The sequence below is a fragment of the Meleagris gallopavo genome, chromosome 17 (assembly GCF_000146605.3).
Source record: "Meleagris gallopavo isolate NT-WF06-2002-E0010 breed Aviagen turkey brand Nicholas breeding stock chromosome 17, Turkey_5.1, whole genome shotgun sequence".
Lineage (NCBI taxonomy): Eukaryota > Metazoa > Chordata > Aves > Galliformes > Phasianidae > Meleagris > Meleagris gallopavo.
In genome coordinates this window covers 12,937,439-12,952,051 of record NC_015027.2, presented here as the reverse complement: position 1 = coordinate 12,952,051, position 14,613 = coordinate 12,937,439, and the positions used below count along the sequence as shown (strand labels likewise).

Genomic DNA, 14,613 nt, shown 5'->3' with positions numbered 1-14,613 from the left:
GCCTCACTACCCTCACCATAAAAGACTTTTTCCTTATATCCAATCTAAATCTTCCCTCTTTTACTTTGAAACCATTTCTCCTTGTTCTGTCACCCCAGACCCTGCTGAAGAGTCTGTCCCCTTTTTTCCTGTAGCTCCCCCTTAGATATTGAAGGCCGCTCTGAGGTATCCCCAGAGCCTTCTCTTGCCCAGGCTGCACAGCCCCTGCTCTCTCAGCCTGTCCTTGCAGAGAGGTGTTCCATCCCTTGGAGCATTTTAGTGGCCCCTCTCCGGCCGTGCTCCAACAGCTCCATGTCTGTCCTGCACTGAGCACTCCCTGTCTGGACACAGCACTGCAGGTGAGGTCTCACAGCACACAGCAGAGGGGCAGATCCCCTCCCTCGCCCTGCTGGCCACACTGCTTTGGATGCAGCCCAGCATACGGTTGGTTTCTGGGCTACAAGGACGCAGTGCTGGCTCATGTCCAGCTGCCATCCACCGGTACCCCCAGGTCCTTTTCGGCAGGGCTGTGCTCCATCCTTTTGTCCCCCAGCGTGCGTTGGTAGTGGGGGTTGCCTCAACCCTGGTGCATATCTCAAACTTGGCTTTGTTGAACCTTACAAGATTCTACTGGGGTCACTTCTCTCTGTCCAGGCCATAATAATGAAACTTCCTGTGTTCCAGTTTGTGCCCATTACTCCTTGTCCTGCTGCAGGACACCACCAAAGAGGGCCTGGCCCCTCTTGACACTCTCCCTTTAGAAATTTATAATTATTTATAAGATCCCCTCTCAGCCTTCTCTTCTTCAGGCTGAACAGCCCCAGGTCTCAGCCTTTCCTTATAAGGGAGATGTCACACGCCCCTCATCATCCTTGTGGCCCTCCACTGGTCTCTCTCCAGCAGTTCTGTCTGCTTCAAACCAGGAGCCCAGAACTGAACGTAGTGATCCAGGTGTGGCCTCTCTGGGGAAGAGCAGAGGGTAAGGAGAATCTCCCTCATCCTGCTAACTATGTTCTGTGCAGTGTATCTGAGGATACTATTGCCCTTCTTGGCCACAGGGACACAGTGCTGGCTCATGGCCAACCTGTTGGCCTCTGGGAACCCAGGTCCCTGTCTGCAGAGCTCCCATCCAGCAGGTCAGCCCCTAACCTGTACTGTTGCATGTGATTATTCCTCGCTAGGTGTAAGAGCCCTACGCTTGCCCTTGTTGAACCTCATTTTCCTCTTACCCCCCAGCTCTCAGCCTATCCAGGTCTTTTTGAATGCCGGCACAGCCTTCTGGTGGGTCAGCCACTTCTCTCAGCTTTGCATCATCAGCAAAGCTGCTGACAGCCATCTGATTGATTGTCAGTGTTCCTCCGTCAGCATCTTTGGGAACCAAAGAACCACAGTAACTGTTGGCCTTTACTGTAGAAGCGCAGCTTAGAGAAGTGTCTTAGCTGCCAAATGATTCTTGTGAGGTTTCCAAGCTCTTGGAGACAGTTCCCACCTTGCAAGTGCCTAAAGAAATGGGTGATCAGTGAGAGCTTTGTCTTTCCCAAGGGAGACTGCAGCCGTGCCTCTCATTAAACCCCTTTTTTGCAGACCTGTGTGCTGTTTGTACAGTTCATAGAAGCCATTGTGGTGTTGGTGCGCCAGACCTCGCATGTCCGCATAACAAGAGCTCTGCGCTGCATCTTCCTGGTGGACTGCCGCTACTGCGGGGCAGTCAGGAGGTGAGTGGTCAGACCCCTGGCTTTTCTGCTCTTATGGAGGAGGTGGTGGAGGAAAAGCAGGCTGGTCCTGCAGCAGGCAGGCAGGCAGGCAGCTCAGGGAAAAGAAGTATCTTTCATGAGCAGTTCAGTTCTCAGCAGTCTTCTGTAATTGAGATTGAAGTGTTCCTGCTGCCTTGCCTACATAGGGAAATTCCATAGGTAGTAACTTTGGCTCTAGTTGCGGAACACGAGCTGATGTGTGCTGTCCTCATCAGCATAAGCTACCTCATGGAGCACAAACGTGTGAGTGGGGATGCCTTGCCTTTGGCTCCTACATTTGCCTTTTAAACTGCTCAGTGCATTTACAGAGGTATGTCTTGAGTCTGGAGAAAGAAAGCTGACAGTGGTACTCGTCGCTTGCAGTACCTGAGCTGACTGCAAAGGGGAAGATAAGTAGCTTGGAGTCAGTTTACCTTGCTCTCTATTTTTAATCCTTGGAGGAGGAGTGGGAGGAAGGTCATTCTCAAGTGTGCTGTTTTGTTGGTTTTTTGTCACTTATCACATAGAGGATAAAATATGCAAGTTTTAGTTTATTGATGTTTTCTCCATTTTCAGAAACCTGCGTCAGATCTTCCAGTCCCTCCCACCATTTATTGACATTCTTCTCCTTCTGCTTTTCTTCATGGTGATCTTTGCCATCCTGGGTGAGTTGTATTTATGGAAGTGTTTTTGATGCTCTGTCAACTTCAGTAAGTTTAGTCTGGACTTCTATGAAGACGTGTCTAGCATACTTGTTACAGTCCTATCTTCAAAATATTTGTTTTCCTAAAAGATCAGTGAAATGGCACTTGTTAATATGTCTCAGTAAATATGGAGAAGACTTCCCAAGTACTTGAGGAACATGGGCCTGGCAAAGAGTAGAGTCAAGACCCTGAACTTCAGGAGAGCAAACTTGCAGCTCTTTAAAGAAATTATAGGATGAGATCACCTGGGAAAGTGTCTTCAGGGACGTAGGAATGGAATGGAGATGGCAGTTCTTTATGGACACCTTTCTGAGACCACAAGAGCTCTCCATCCCCCTGCATAAGAAATCAAGCAGGAGAGGTGGGAAACCAGCATGGCTAAGCAAGAACCTGCTGATCAAACTGAAGGAAAAGTACAGTCAGTGGGAGCAGAGATAGGTGGCCTGGGCAGAGTACAGGTTGCCCAGTTGTGGATGCTCCATCCCTTGAGGCATTCAAAGCCAGGCTGGATGGGTTCCAAGGCAGCCTGATCTAGTGGTTGGCATCCCAGCCCACAGCAGGGAGATTGGAACTAGATGATCTTGAAGGTTCCCTCCAAACTAAGCCATTCTGTGATTCTTTGCCTCCTAGATATTCAGGGATGGGATCAGGAAAGCCAAGGCACAGAATTGGTTGGATGGTCACATCCAGAGGGTTGTGATCAATGGTTCTATGTCCAGATGGAGGTTGGTCATGAATGGTATCCCCCTTGTCTTGGGACTGATGCTCTTCAACATCTTTATCAATGACACAGATGACGGGGTTGAGTGCATCCTCAGCAAGTTTGCTGATGACACCAAGCTGAGTGGTGCAGTTGACACAGTCAAAGGAAGGGATACCAACTAGGGCATTCTGGGACAGGTTCTAAAAGTGGGCTCATGGGAACTTAATGACATTCAACAAGTCCAAGTTCTGGGTGTTGCACTTGGGTTGGGGCAATCATAGAATTGTAGCTTGGGTTGGAAGGGACCCCAAAGATCATCAAGTTCCAACCCCTCTGCCACAGGCAGGGCTGCCAACCTCCAGATCTGGTACTAGACCAGCTTGCTCAGGACCTAATCCAACCTGGTCTTGAATGCCTCCAGGGATGGAGTATCCACAGCCTCTCTGGGCAGCCTGTTCCAGCACCTCACCATTCTCCCTGTGAAGAACTTTCCCTTCACATCCAGTCTAAACCTTCTCTCCTTGAGCTTAAAATTCCAGATAAGTGTACAGACTGGGAGAAGAACTCTTTGAGAGCAGACCTGCTGGGAAGGACTTGGGGCTTCTGATGGAGGAAAAGCTGAATATGGGCATCTGTGTGCTTTGGCAGCCTGGAAGGCCTGCCTCGGCTGCATCAACAGAGGGGTGGTAGTGGGCAGGGAAGGGATTATCTTCTTGTGTTCTGCCCTTGTGAGGCCCCATCTGGAGTACTGCATCCAGGCCTGGAGCCGCCAATACAGGATGCAGAACCATAGGAGCATGTCCAGAGGAGGGTAATGAAGGTCCCAGAGGGCTGGAGCACCTCTTCTACGAAGAAAGTGTGAAGGAGCTTGGCTTTTTTATTATGGAGAAGAAAAGACTCCAGGGAGACCTCACCGCGGTTTTCCAATGCTGAAGGGAGCTCATATAAGACAGGAGGGACCAACTTTTTACATGGTCTGATAGTAACAGGACAAAGGGGAATGGTCTTAAACTAAAACAGACAAGGCTGAGGTTAGATGTTAGGAAGACGTTTTTTACAGAGAGGGTGGTGAGGCACTGGGACAGGCTGCACAGAGAAGCCGTGGATGTCCCATCGCTGGAGGCATTCAAGGCCAGGCTGATGGTTCCTGGGCTGTCTTATCTAGTGGATGGCAACCTCCTTCCCACAGCATGGGCTTTGGAACTTGATGGGCTTTAAGGTTCCTTCCAACCAAAGCCATTCTATGATATTCTGTGCTCTGTGATGCAGGAGAATGGCTTTCTGGTTCCTGGTGTGACTTTGTTCTTTGTGAGCAGAGATCCCTTGCTTTCACTTGAAACTAAACAGACTCCATGTTTCTTCTCTCTCCTCTTCTCTCTTCTGTTTCTGTAGGTTTTTACTTGTTTTCTCCAAACCACTCGGATCCCGTGAGTGCCACTGAGTCTTTGGGAGCTGAAGTGCTATCTTGTCTAGTTCAAGAATCAATTATTACTGTATAGATGTGGCTTATTTCTGTATGGTGAACTGGGAGGCCAGATGTTAGCTGGTGCTAGCAGTAAAAAGAAGTGCAGAGGCTGTGTGTGACAAGGCAGCTGGCAGATTTACCCAGGCTTAACACCTGCTGGGAAGGAAGACTGTACTCTGAGGGAGCTTCCTCAGAGTCTCAAAGGAGCTTTCATGTAATTGTTCCTTGTGTCTTAATTCAGTCAAATAAGCCACTTGCTCCTGTCCGCAGTGAAAGCTTGACTTTTCCAGATAGTGACTGTCAAAGTCCAGCAGCCACTTGTTGCTGCTGTGCAATAAGTCTGTAACTTACTGGGAGTGATTGCTACAAAATGTGTAGATTAGCTTTTAATTGTTTTAAGCCTTCATATGCCACCTTTCAGGGACCTTTAAAAAGGACCAGTGCTAAAGTACCCTCCTGCTAGGAGGCATGGGGGAACTGTAGAAGTGCCTGTATTGAAGTGTTGGTTTTATAGTTTGTTTCTGAATGAAACACCACTGTGAAATTCTGTTTGCGTTTTATCATGAGTGTTTTTTCTTTCAGTACTTCAATACCTTAGAGAACAGCCTCGTGAATCTCTTTGTACTTTTGACCACTTCAAAGTAAGTTTGGAGCTAGGAAAGCATCTTTCCTTTTATCCCAAAAGAAATCCTGAGCCTTTATTTGTAGAAATGCTGTCTGCAAATATAACCAGTTCCCTCTGCATGAGAGAGATTTTCCTGGGTTAGCCTGCATGGGAAGGACTGGTATTTTGTTTAAGGACGCCGTGACCCCAAATGCAGAGTTATCTCTAGGCCACTCAGGCCAGTTCATCATTGTGAGGGCAATAAGGGCAAGGTTGGGCCCTGGTCCAAGGAGGGAAAGTTTCTGTTTGACTCCTTTGTTAGATAGCAGTTTATTGTTGTGAAGTAACTTCTTATTCCTCTGCTTCACTTCCCCTATCTAGTAAAAAGGGGATAACAAATATTGACCTGCTGTTAGGGAGAGCTCTGAGGATTACAAAATTAGCAAAAGACAATAAATCTTAGGTTGCATTCTGTAGTTCTCCTTATACCAGGACTATATTGCTGTCACTGCTACATGTTACAACCCTTAGCCATGCCACAAATCCACTTTCTTTGTTTTTATGGAACAGGAAATTTGCTTTTTCCTTTTCTTTGTACTGTGCCTCCATGTTCTTGCTGCTTATTGCTAGTGCCATAAGCAGCTGTGATTTGCAAAAAAGTGCAGGTCCATGAATGTGTGCACACACAAACTGTTACCTATGTAGTGGAAGCATAGCATTCCAGTGCTTCAACTTGTCTTTTGGATACAGTTTCCCTGATGTGATGATGCCATCTTATGCTCGGAACCCTTGGTCGTGTGTCTTCTTCATAGTGTATCTCTCCATTGAATTGTACTTCATTATGAACTTGGTGAGTACCCACTAACAGCCTTTGACTTCTCTGCCCAAATTTGGAGTTCACTGCCCAACAGAGTCTTTCCTGTTCCCTTGGGAACACTGTATAATAATCTGAGACCCTGTGGCAGAATAATTAAAAAAATGGCAATTTATCTACATTTAGAGGCCTTCTGATATTTGACCCTAAGGAAATGAACTAAATCACAGAAAATTGAATGATATTGAGTATCTTTCAGCTTTCCTCACATTAATATCTTGCTAGGAGTGACATACTCAGTTGTACAAAATGTATTGTCCTTTCCTGTCTTAATTATTCATCATAAAATGGCATTTTATTATTTGGACTTTGCTGAAATCCCTTTTAAATCAGTTTGAAAGGGGTGGAATTGCTAAGGATGGCAGGATTTGAAGAGTGCTGACATATGCAGCGTGAGAATGGCTGCTGTACTTTTTCTGCTTCTTGAACCATCCAGGGCAGGGCCAAAACCAGCCCAGCTGAGGATGTGGGCAGTGAAAAAGGAGTTTTCAAAGTTGTTGATGAATTCTGCAACCCGAGGGAGATGATTTTGATGTCTGGAAGAGGCTTGGATTTCACCATTGCTGTACTAGATGGATTTGACACATATGCCAGAGCTCCTGTGTCAGGGATGAGTTGTGACAGCAGCCTTCAAAACCCACTTTCCAGGAAGGGCATTTTAGCAAACCTTTTCATACTGCTTTCTGATAGAGTACATGAGATTTAGCTTTAGCTATGGAAAACAATAGTGAATAGTTAAGAGACCAGGCCCTCCTAAAAAAAGAAGAAAAAAAAAAAGAAGGGTCAACACATATGTGATGTGCTGTTTGCCCTTATGACCAGTAATGCCTCGCTAACTCCGTTCTGCTTCAGCCAACGCAGCACTCTGTAAGATTCCTCTTGCAGGCAATGCCTCTCTAGACTGAACATTCCTGCCTGTTTGAGAAGTGCTGACTCATATTGCTGCAAAGAATAATGACCAAACCTCTCGTCTTCTCTCTGCAGCTTCTTGCTGTTGTGTTTGACACTTTCAATGACATTGAGAAGAGGAAGTTTAAGTCCTTGCTGCTGCACAAGCGCACAGCCATCCAGCATGCCTACCGCTTGCTCATCACCAAACAGGTACAGCGTGCTGCAAGGAGGCTGAGAGCAGCCTGTGCTGCGGCAGGTGGGGAGGTCAGCTTCTGGAGAAAAGGAATTTGAATGTTAGCCCCCACATGGAGCCATGGAGGTAGCTCAGTAAAATGAGAGAACCTTGTCTTGGAGCGCATGTGGTCATTGATTTCTTCCTGTGGGTGACCTGGGGACTTCTCTGCTGAGCACCAGAGAAGCTGAAGGCACAGCTCAGCTGCTAGCTGCTGCATGAATAAATGGTGTGCAGACAGAACTAATTCACCTACTAACAATTCTTTAGGGGGGCAGAGCATTTTGGAAGGGAGTTGGTTTCTTGTTTAACTTACAGAGCAGGAAAAGAAATAAGGCTCAAGAATAACTCTCTTTCCTCCAGTAAATTGATTCACATTAAAGGCACGTTGGTTGTATTAAGGATTTCCGAGGAAGGACTTTGTATAATCAATGAATATACAGATGTTATAATTATGAAATAAACAAGAGTTTGGCTAAGCAGGTTATTATACCAAAAAGAGAATAGATAGAGGGCTTACCCTTGTTCTGGGCTCTTTGTAAAACTCCAAAGGAGGGATCTCCAGCAGAGATCCTTCCCCACTGGTAGTCAGCTCTTCACTGGCTCTAGGAGAGGTACAACCAGGCTATATACCTTCCAGCAGCACAGCTGAATTGCCTTCACCTGTGCTCCCGTGGCTGACTCATGGCTCGCCTCAGGTTGACCACCTGATTGACCATTCAGGCCGTGATTCAGCAGTTTCCATACAGGCTTGTAGTCTGACAAAGGTGTCAGTAATAGGGACCTGTTAGGACATCTGATTTCCCAAGAAGAGTGGTTGAACTCTGCTTGGTATATGTCTGGTTGAACGGCTCTTAAAGGATGGGGGCAACAGAGAACAGCTCTGCATGAGCTGTAAGAACCAGCTGCCAGGAGAGCTTTCTGTGTTGTGGGATAAAGTCAGCAGGTTAAAATAAATAGCTTCTGGTGCTTTGGGAGTTGGTTATCATAGCATCCTGCAGTAATACAGAGACCCCGCTTAAAACAAATCCAGAGCGGTAATTGAATATGCTAGTGTGTATGTATTTCTGTCTGATGTCCCTACCGTGATATTCCTTTTTGTTTTCCTAGGGGCCACCTGGAATTTCCTTCAGGCATTTTGAAGGGCTGTTGCGGTTTTACAAGCCTCGGATGTGCAGCCGGGAGCGATATCTCACTTTTAAAGCACTGAATCAAGGCAATACTCCTTTACTCAGGTAGGGTGGTCTTATTGTAGCTCCCAGAGCTTTGTGCCTTAACGTGCCATGAAGAAGCGTTGAAAATGGCATAAGGAGAAAGGCTGAATTCTTAGATGTAGACACTTAATGATAGCACTAACAGCCTGAGGATTTCAGCATCCTAGCTTTCCAACATCTAAAAGCTGTTACAGGTCTGACACTGAGCACCTAAATAAGCACTTATGTTGTTGTTTTTTTGTTTTTGTGTCCCTTTTCACTTTTTGTTACATTGAAAGGAACATTTTCAAAAGTGCTAGAAGAGGGTTATACAAGTAGTTAAGGCAGTCCAAAATTTCTTCATGGAGAATAGTGCAATTTCTGTTCCTTGGAGCTTGCAGTCTAAGTCTGAGGTCTTTCCTCAGTGGTAGAGTTCCAGAGTTAGCTGTCAGTTTCCTCTGTGGGCTTTAGGTCTTACAGAAGTAGGTAGCATTGCAAGCCATTCTGAGTATTGTCAGCCAGTAACCTCTGGCCAGACCAGGAAGAGGTCAGTGTTGAGTTATCAGCTGTGGCTGCAGTTCTAATAAGGAGTTTGCAGTTTCCAGAGACTCTCTACTGATGATGCCTGACAAGGATGATTAAGGATTTAATCAACTCCAAGGCTCTGATCAGATGTTTCTTTCTATTTTGCAGTCTAAAAGATTTTTACAATTTCTATGAAGTTGTTGGCTTGAAATGGAAGGTAAGTATGTATTGGGTGGAGAATAGGGGAATTGCATGGGGAAAGGAGAGCAAAGGAGGCCAGTGATTAAAGAGAAGGTTGGTGAAAAACAAAGACAATTGAAAAGCAGATGGTAGGGATAAGGTGGGTCTCGATCACTGCGTGTTTTCCAGGTGGATGTAGCATTGGTTTATTTTGATTGTGGCTCTTGTGCTTCCAGGCAAAACGAAATCGTGAGCACTGGTTTGATGACCTTCCACGGACAGCATTCCTTATTTTTAAAGGTAACAAGCTGTGTTTAAATGACAGCATGTGTTGAAATAATAAGGAAAGCATTTCTATACAAAGAAAGGGTCCTTTGAAAGAGCTTCCTTGCTTTACGTAGAATAAAGTAACTCTTGGCAGTAGTGAACTAAACACTGTGTGAGGTCATGGAGGGCTGTTTTCTTTTATCAGCATAGAGGTTTTTCAGAGCAGGGGATTTATGGTTGCTGAGTCTAGCAGAGTTTACAGTTTGTTTCTTCATAGCTCGTGTAGCAACTCAGAGCAGTGACTGCGGAGTGGGACTTCTGTTTTCACAGAAGCTGCTAGGCTTCCTAGTCCCACTGCATGAATGCAGAGCTCATACAGACCAAGTGCAGCTGCTCAGGATGGGGAAGGAGATCTGAAATACCTGGCCATGTAATCTGCCTTGCAAGTGTCATTTATCTTCCATGCCCCAAGTTTCCTGATTGCATGTAGCCATTCAGAAATAAGTTCTTATTTGTAATTTTGTTTTTGTGTTGTGTGCTGGAGGGAAGCAGACAACAGCATCTTGATTCAAATGTACAGCTGCCATAAAAGTCCTACCTATCTTGGCTTTTACTTTCTTGACAGCATGTGTTGTTCCAAAGGTGGGCTGTTCTTCATCAGTTGTTTTTACCTCTGTCCACATCACAGAACTAGTGTATAGGGGTGGGGAGAAGGTGTCTGAGGGTTAAGGATACTGAGTTAATTGCCACTAAAATTCCTGAAGAAATTTCAACTTAGTCCCAAAAAGTTTCTAATCTACTACTCCTCTTAAATTTTGTGCTGAGGGTTGGTATGAGAAATATCTCAAAGTAGATAGAGGAAGCTGTGTGTAAGGTGTAAAAGACTGCTTAAACATTTATTTTGTCATACTTTCCTTCCTGTAGGCATCAACATCCTTGTGAATTCCCGTCTGTTCCAATACACCATGTGTGAGTAGCAGCAGCAAGCTGTTTCTCTGTGATGCTCCCTGGATCTCATGGCTCAGGGGTGCTGCCTGTGCCAGGCCCTCCGAGGATGCGGCACGTGGGGCCTGGTCTGTGGGCTGAGCTGCGATTCCTGTATGAATTCCAGGATGGAGAGGGAGGGAATGTGTGCTTGTACCGACCATACTGCAGCTTGAATGCGCAGCTCTCACAGTGTTGAGTCTTCTAGAGAGGCTCATGTTTCACCATTTCACGATACACTTGTGATCTCACTGCGTAGGAATTGGCTTGTTGCATTTAGATACGTTGGTGGTTAGCTTTCATAAGCCTTGAGGTTTTTATCTTACAACTGAAGGGTGCTGGATGAAGAACTGCCTTGCCAGTTGGCCTGTTTGCCTTTCAGAAGGTTCATGCATCGTTGCTGCTGGAGAGATTGCTTGGCAACTGGACTGCCAACTGGAGAACGATTCTCTGCTCCTCTTGAGGAGAAGTGCTTACTCGCGGTGCTGCTCCTTGTGGCCTAAACAGTCTCTTCCCGCTCAGTAATTTGTTGGTTGTTTTTGAGCATCAAAGGGGAGAGATTTTTGTAAATTGAGATGCTAAACAAAAGGACAGGTAGGGGTGTGTGGAGATCCGAGTGAAAGGGTAAAATCCTGCACCTTCAGATCCTGGGTTTGAATGGTGGGAAGCAGTGATAGAGCCAAGATGACTGGGGCCTAGCACTGCTTGGAGCACTTCCTCTGTCCTGTGCTGCTGGGGACATGGTGGTTCTCAAGATCTGGTTGCAGAACTAGGATGAAGCTGAAATGTTCTGCCATGCTATTACCTGTGTATAAAATAATCTTGGGGGAAAAAAATAACTGAGCGTGATTCAGATCATTGGTTTGGTTTCTTTCTTTCTGGAGACAAAAGTCTGAGTTTTGTGACACTTCCAAGCTACAAATTCAGTTAGTTGCATTGGAAATAGTGACCCTCCCACATGGCCTATATTGTAATCTTTTTGTTAGCCTAGGAAGTAGTTATCCTGTGATCCACGAGTGTTTTTGTAATGGATTTTTACTTTGTTTTTCAGATACTGTGGTGGCTGTGAATGGAATTTGGATTCTTGTTGAAACCTTCATGCTGCAAGGTAGGAAACTTTGTAGCTCGTTTCTTGGCTATGATGTTGGGTGATTGAATAAAGGGAGGGTTAGAAAAAGTTTTTCTTGTGTCTTGCAGGAGGGAATTTCTTCTCCAGAAATGTCCCATGGAGCTACATAGTCTTCCTCACAAGTAAGCTGATGCCACCCAACATGACTGTGTCGTTTCATAATGAGTTGAGAATGGAGTGAGGGAATAGACAGAGATTCCCAGAGAAGACACTCACAGGATGCTGTAGGACAGAAGGAAAAGTAGATGATTCCTCTCTGAGATCTCTTCCTGCAGGCCAAGCCATAGCATCCACGTGCTGGATATTTTCTTATGGGATAAAAGGAAGTGCGCAGGCAAGGCTGAATTCTGGCAGAACATTCTGGCCTTATGTATGGGAGCTTGTGCCTCAGCATTTATAGCATGTTAGCCAAGCTAACTATTTTGTAGGCCACTCATGTTGTTTTGGAGGGAAACTGTTGTCCTTTTCATCTCACCAAGAGTGAGGGTGACCATTGGATGTCTTGGAACCAGTGTTCAGCATTCCTCTGCTCAAAAGACTGCTCACCTGTGCAAAGTGCAAACCTTTGTATAAGCTCTCCATATAACGCTGCTTATTTCTGTTCATGGCTCTCAAATTCTTTTACAGTCTATGGTGTGGAGCTGCTCCTGAAAACCACTGGATTGGGGCCCGTCGAGTACCTGTCCTCAGGCTGGAATCTGTGAGTGCACAGTAATGTTTTGAGAGGTGATAAAAATTGCTGCATTAGAAAGACTGACTTCTAACAGGAAACAAGCACAGGCTTCTGCTTGTAGCCTTGTGCATCCTGCTTGGGTGAAGCAGCACCGAGAGTCTCCTCTCTGCTGAAATACTAGGGACCTATCATTGCTCTTACTTTTTTTCTTTTTCTTTGTTTTTTTGTTCCAGCTTTGACTTCTCAGTCACCCTGTTTGCATTCCTGGGGCTTATGGCACTGGCGTTCAACATGGAGCCATTCTACTTCATTGTTGTCTTGCGACCTCTTCAGCTGCTGAGGTGAGGGAGCAGAAAGAACAGGTGGGGAAGAAAACGGCAATGTATGTTTTCCATCATTTCAGCTGGGGACTGAGCTCCTACCCAGGAGAGGGCAAGGATTGCTCAGTGGGTACGTGACCATGGCAAACACAAATCATGCAGAGTAATGAGATTAGCCAGCGTTATCAAAATGAATGATAACAAAAACTTGGGATGGGATATGAAATCCCGTGCTTTGGAGCTTAAGCTGATCTCTAATAGAGATCAAGGGATTTACCGGGGGCAGATTATCCTATGTCTGCCTTCGTGGTGTTCTTACACCTCCTCTGAATGTCTGATGCTGTTCAGAGAAAAGCTCCTCTGCCAGGGTGAGACAGTCTGAGCCAATTTAATAATTTCCATTGAATTACCTGAAATTACAGTTTTCAAAGGATACTGCTTTCTGGGGTGAAGTACAACCCTGCTCTGGCTGCATCTCACCATAAGCGAGGCTGAGGCTTGTAACCTCTGCTGCTCACTAAGATGGGTCTGATTAACCCTCTTATTTTAAGGTCTGTTCACCATTGCAGGCCACTCAGAGTGTGGAAGGTATTTGAGAAGCAAAGTATTGCTTTGTTAAAGACAAGTTAATGCAGTTTAGCTCTTCAATGAGGATTTAAAGAACATTTTGATGCTCAAGTGGGGGGATGGAATGCTGTCCCCCTGCCAAAGCCTGTGTTTGGCAGCTTAGCTTCTCCATAAAGGCTGATGGTGCTGTCAAATTTGAAATTAGCAGGCACATTGTGGCTTCCTTTCATCAGTTTTTACACAGTCACAGAGTAAACTCAAGAAAGTTTGTGTCTGGGAAAAGGAATATTGAGTCCTGATTCTGTACGCAGGACAAATTGAGGCTCTTGTGACTTTTTTTCCTAAATAATAACAATAATTTAAAAATATTTGGATGTGGGCCTTTCCTTGAGAGTTGCTAATCGTGTAGGTACCTACCTGGATGTGTTGTATGCATTCAGATGAAATAGCAGAATGTTGTTCAGTAAGCAGATCACTAGAACAAGTAGAGATCCTGTGGATTTGGTGTCAGAAAACCTTACCTGTTTGTTAACCTGTGAGGTTCAGAGAGCTGTGATATTCTTTTTAATATTCCCAACAGCTCTGGAGAAGTTGCAGTGCATAGGTAACTTCTGGCGTCTCCTTTCAGACTCTTTAAATTGAAGAAACGCTACAGGAATGTCCTGGACACTATGTTTGAGCTGTTCCCTAGGATGGCCAGGTACTGATTCACACTCTTAGAATGGAAAAAGGGGGAGTGAAGTTAGTGTCTAGGGCTGTGGTCCTTTTTCTTTTCTTCTTTTTTTTTTCTTTTTGGAGCAATTTGTGATGGGAAGCTCTTCTGGGACACCTCCTGCTTCTATAAAGATAAGTAAGAGTTGATGTTTAACTTTTCTACCCCCTGACTTCGGTGAAAGGGAGGCTTATTTGTGAGGAGTATCAGCAGGAATGCACTCAATCCCAGGTGTTTCCTTGTCCTTCATACAGACACTTCAGAGCATTATTGTGGAATGGTGGGGCAGAAGGAGCTTGGTGTTTGAGTGGGGCATCTTTGGATGTTATTTTCTTGTAGCAGATCTGGGCAGAGCATTTTAGGTAGAGAGCATTGTTCTTGGCACTGTTCCAGCATCTAAGGATGTGGAGAGGGCAGAACCAGTGTGTTGGTTTTCTAATTAAACAAATCTCTCCACAGTTTTTCTAGCAGAAAAAATACAGACTGGGAGGAAATCCAGGCTGTTCTATAATTTCTTAGAACATTTCTGCCTTGAGTGAGAGGAAAGTTCCTTGTCCAAAGACCTTTTGAATGAATGCACAAAGAACAGCAGGGCAATGCTGGCAAAGAGGGTGGTGTGTGGTTTTTCAGTTCCGCTTCCTATCCTTTGGAAATTCCTTCCACAGCAACCAGCCTGTGACTTTGTGTTTTTCCTGCCTTAGTAGCTTTTCAGTGTTACGGTATTTGTGGTTTTTGCCTCCAGCCTAGGTTTAACCCTGCTGATCTTCTACTATTGCTTTGCCATCGTTGGCATGGAATTTTTCGCTGGTGCGGTCTACCCAAACTGCTGCAAGTGAGTGCTGCAAATCCATCCCTGTCTACAGTGGGTTTGGTGCTAA

General features: G+C 45.4%; 1 protein-coding gene across 1 annotated transcript in view; it reads left to right on the top strand.

Moving 5' to 3' along the window:
• TPCN1 (two pore segment channel 1) overlaps window positions 1–14,613 on the top strand; it is a 62,604-nt gene that overhangs the window by 38,696 nt on the left and 9,295 nt on the right. The window contains exons 5-20 of the mRNA XM_010720581.3: window positions 1,564–1,694; window positions 2,289–2,377; window positions 4,512–4,546; window positions 5,167–5,225; window positions 5,939–6,038; window positions 7,047–7,163; window positions 8,296–8,420; window positions 9,072–9,120; window positions 9,320–9,383; window positions 10,275–10,319; window positions 11,386–11,442; window positions 11,532–11,585; window positions 12,091–12,163; window positions 12,370–12,477; window positions 13,652–13,723; window positions 14,478–14,567. Coding sequence (XP_010718883.2) covers window positions 1,564–1,694; window positions 2,289–2,377; window positions 4,512–4,546; window positions 5,167–5,225; window positions 5,939–6,038; window positions 7,047–7,163; window positions 8,296–8,420; window positions 9,072–9,120; window positions 9,320–9,383; window positions 10,275–10,319; window positions 11,386–11,442; window positions 11,532–11,585; window positions 12,091–12,163; window positions 12,370–12,477; window positions 13,652–13,723; window positions 14,478–14,567 — 1,268 coding nt within the window. The remainder of the gene's footprint in view (window positions 1–1,563; window positions 1,695–2,288; window positions 2,378–4,511; window positions 4,547–5,166; window positions 5,226–5,938; window positions 6,039–7,046; window positions 7,164–8,295; window positions 8,421–9,071; window positions 9,121–9,319; window positions 9,384–10,274; window positions 10,320–11,385; window positions 11,443–11,531; window positions 11,586–12,090; window positions 12,164–12,369; window positions 12,478–13,651; window positions 13,724–14,477; window positions 14,568–14,613) is intronic.